Here is a 3,682-nt window from a genome sequence, read left to right on the forward strand (position 1 = left end):
AAAATTATTGAACTTAAATATTTAAAAAAAAATAAAAATAAAAAAAATATTGTTTGGTAGTTGTCACACATAGGCAAATATTCCAATGAAATAAAAAAGAGATATTTGCCAGCTAGTTGTATTGAGTTTCAATTAGGTGGAACTATGGGGACAAGAAGGTTTGGCAAAGGGTATAGGAATCTATGAGCTTGCTTTAGTTTGGTTGATAATTAATTTAACTAAATTTTGTTGCCATTGATCATAGAGATTAATTAAAAAACGTAGTTCACATGCATGCTTCTTTATAGTGGACGAACTAATTCCCTGTTTTCTGATGAATTTTATTTATGCCACACTTTGTAGGTCCAGTTGGATTAAGATCAATAACAACACCGTCCTAATTAATTAACCTGCTTTATGGGTAGTTTAGAGCTTTTAATTGGATAATGAATTAGGCACATACGGTCCACTGAATTTATCTGGAGGAGAGAAATTTCAATCAAATTCTAGAAGCATAAATAATAATTAAATTATAACTAATTATATGTAATCATACAGAAATTAATAAATTAGGGAAATAATGCAATTTTGTTCACCCCACAACCCACAATCTCACCGGATATTAGGCTTTCACATCAAATTAAAGAATCAATTCAAATGATGATGATAATGAGAAGGACCATGATATTTATATGACTTGAAATAAAAGATATAGTCTCTCACATATGTCATGTATGATACAGATAAACATAAGGATAAGCACAAATTTATGTGATTAAAAATATAAGAACATTATTATTTTTTGTTTAATCCATTATATATCTTATCATGATCACCATAATAATGGTGAGAAGATAATGAGAATAATATAATTATGAAAAAAAAAAATTTTCAAGTTGCAGTGTGGGCCATAATGCACTTGTCCAAACTGGAAATAATATCATTCAATTCCAAACCATCCTTTTAGCAACGAAAACTATATGCCTTCAAATTTCAATTATAATCTTATAAAAACGCATCCCACACGCAACTCCAAACACTTTAAATCCCTTCCTCACGTTTGAGTCAAAACAAAAAAAAAAAAAAAAAGAAAAACGATTCATCATTGATCATACATACACAAACACATCACGTTAAAGTTTAATACTATATTCCATAAATACACATTCCAGAAAAGACTTTCCCAGCATGAGCCAAATACAAAGGCACAAAAAGGGAAGACATCATTGGAAATACCAGATAGCAAAGTGCACGATATCATCGATACATCACTATTTTAATATTTATTCTTAACCTTAAGATTATGGGTACTGTTTTGTATTTCTCACTACTTTGAATTTTGACAGTTTGTAATGTGTAACTAAATCTTGCAAATAATTAGCACGTTTATTCTTCAGGGAGCAATTTTGAATTACATTAGACTACTACTACACAAGAATTCCCTTAATATTGGGGATGTAAAGTTTTGTATATGATTGTTAATTAATCTTCATGTGGTTTATTAACAATATCATATGATAATAAGCTCTAAATCATATTAATTAGGATAAAACGGCATGAATTCAACTATAAAATTTAGCTCATAAAAAACATATATCAATTCTAATCTTCAGGCAATTCAAAGCTATAAGCTGTGTACTTATTTTTGTGGAAAATATATCAGGTCAGAATCAAATACACATATACAGTTGTTTTCATGTAAATTTAGTAATTAAGAATGGTTAGATAATAATTTAGTCAAATTTATTAAATTATTTAATAATTATTAGCTATCAACTTCCCAAACTCATAAATATGGCTTCTTCCAGCCTAAGTGAAGCTAGCAAAAGATTCCTTAGAAATGTTTGTTACTATTGATTGACTGAGGATGTAAATGATGTTGCTGAACTTTGAACTTTAGGTTATACATTGATTATTTGGATTGTGGTTAGTAATTTGTTTTTGTGTAGTAGGTCAAATTAATTTGATTCTTCAGAATGGGAGAAATTTGTTATTCTAAGTGGGTTTTGGCTGATGAGATTATTTTAACGTATATTTTAAATATATTTATAACTGATTTTGATGATTAATTTTAATTTACAAATAGCATAGTCATGATGGAAAATTAAAAGTAATTAGAAGACTTACACAACATTCTTGGCAGTCCAAAGGATGCTGTATCTATGGTATTCCTTCGTAGGATCAAACCACAGGCGATACCTCTCCTCACGGCCACGGTGGGTGCTTCCGTTGCCGTACAAGTTGGTCTGAAACCGCCACGGTTTTCCCGCTAAGTTACCAAGAAATTCAAAGTCCAACTCATCGTGTGTCTTCTCGAACACATCACCATTTGATGTCTACCAAAATTAAAAAAAAAAAAATATTGAAGTAAAAAATAATAAAATCAAAATCTACAATAATCAATTCATCATCATGAATATGTAGAAGTAATCATGAAACCTAATTAAAGTTTCATAAGTGAACACAGTATGGGGCAACCATTGTTGAAGAGTGCAAAAATCTTAAATTGTACGTACCTATCTTCAATAATAATCTTCAATTGACTTTTCACAATTTCACTCATTGTCAGCAATTTTTAAATATCTTTTAATCCAATTAATTAAAGCAGTAAAGTTTGACTAATGTTTAATTAGTTGCGCGTTTTACTGATCCCAACGGAATAATTCAAAACAAAAAAGTAAAATTTGAAACAAGGAAGGAAAGAATCCATGCATGATGAGAAAACGAAAAAAGTTTGGGATTTACATACACGGAATAATCAATTCATTTCCATAAAGAAATTAAAGGAATAAGCGCAGTTCAACCGAGATTGATGGATGCTAATGCTATAATTTCAATTTATATATTATTTCATCGAAGAATCAAATAAAATAATTGTTTTAGTGACTTACATAAAAGGCGACGCAAATTCCAGCTGTATAATTTGATGGCAACTTGATATTAGCGCTGAAGAATCCATATTTGTACATACTGGATGATATGAAGCCAGAACCTGCTCAATTTTACGGAATTGTGAAAATTATAGATTTGGAGAGATGAAAAGAAGAAGAAAAGAGAGAGAATTGAATTTACCGGTGAAGCGATCGAGGAGGAGGTTAACGCCGTTGCCGTCATCGGAGCGAACAACGTTGCTATCTCCGAAGAGAGGAGAATAGCCATCGTTGAAGGGGATGGTAGCTAGGTCAAAAGCTGCGTGTGATGAGAAGAAGAAGAAGAAGATGAAGAGAAAGAGTGATAAGAGAAAATTATGATTACGATGAGTTTTGGGTATTATTTCCCCAAAACGACGTAAAGTATTATGATCCATATATTATGTATGTGTACTAATATTATTTAATTTAATAAATATTAGTATTAGTATTATTATTATTATGGTGCAGTGGTGTGTGTGTTTTTCTCTCTCATGGAATGGAAAATTGGAAACCTCAGTTTTGTGAGTTCTACACTCTATATTTATATAGACAAGAAGAACAAGACCGTGATGGAAGGAGGGGGCAAGAGAGAGAAGATTGGTATTCGTCTTTTTTGGCTGCTCATCATATGCCATTGCTTTTGGATTTTCATTATTTCTTTTATCTTCCTTTTTTTGACGTCCTGGTGTAATTAATTAGTTTTGGATGCCACTTTCATTATTCCTTTATTTAAGAAAAAATATAAGGTATCAATAAATTATCTGTCAATTTATTATCAATAATAATTAATT

At 30.4% G+C, this 3,682-nt stretch overlaps 1 protein-coding gene across 1 annotated transcript in view; it reads right to left on the reverse strand.

Moving 5' to 3' along the window:
• The window catches only part of LOC107642361 (probable xyloglucan endotransglucosylase/hydrolase protein 30), a 4,688-nt gene extending 1,263 nt beyond the window's left edge, over nucleotides 1-3,425 (reverse strand). Inside the window, exons 1-3 of the mRNA XM_016345686.2 lie at nucleotides 3,052-3,425; nucleotides 2,871-2,971; nucleotides 2,107-2,315 (exon numbers count right to left, since the gene is read on the reverse strand). Coding sequence (XP_016201172.1) covers nucleotides 2,107-2,315; nucleotides 2,871-2,971; nucleotides 3,052-3,286 — 545 coding nt within the window. The 5' untranslated portion in view covers nucleotides 3,287-3,425. The remainder of the gene's footprint in view (nucleotides 1-2,106; nucleotides 2,316-2,870; nucleotides 2,972-3,051) is intronic.

Source organism: Arachis ipaensis, chromosome B05, assembly GCF_000816755.2.
Source record: "Arachis ipaensis cultivar K30076 chromosome B05, Araip1.1, whole genome shotgun sequence".
Classification (NCBI taxonomy): Eukaryota; Viridiplantae; Streptophyta; class Magnoliopsida; order Fabales; family Fabaceae; genus Arachis; species Arachis ipaensis.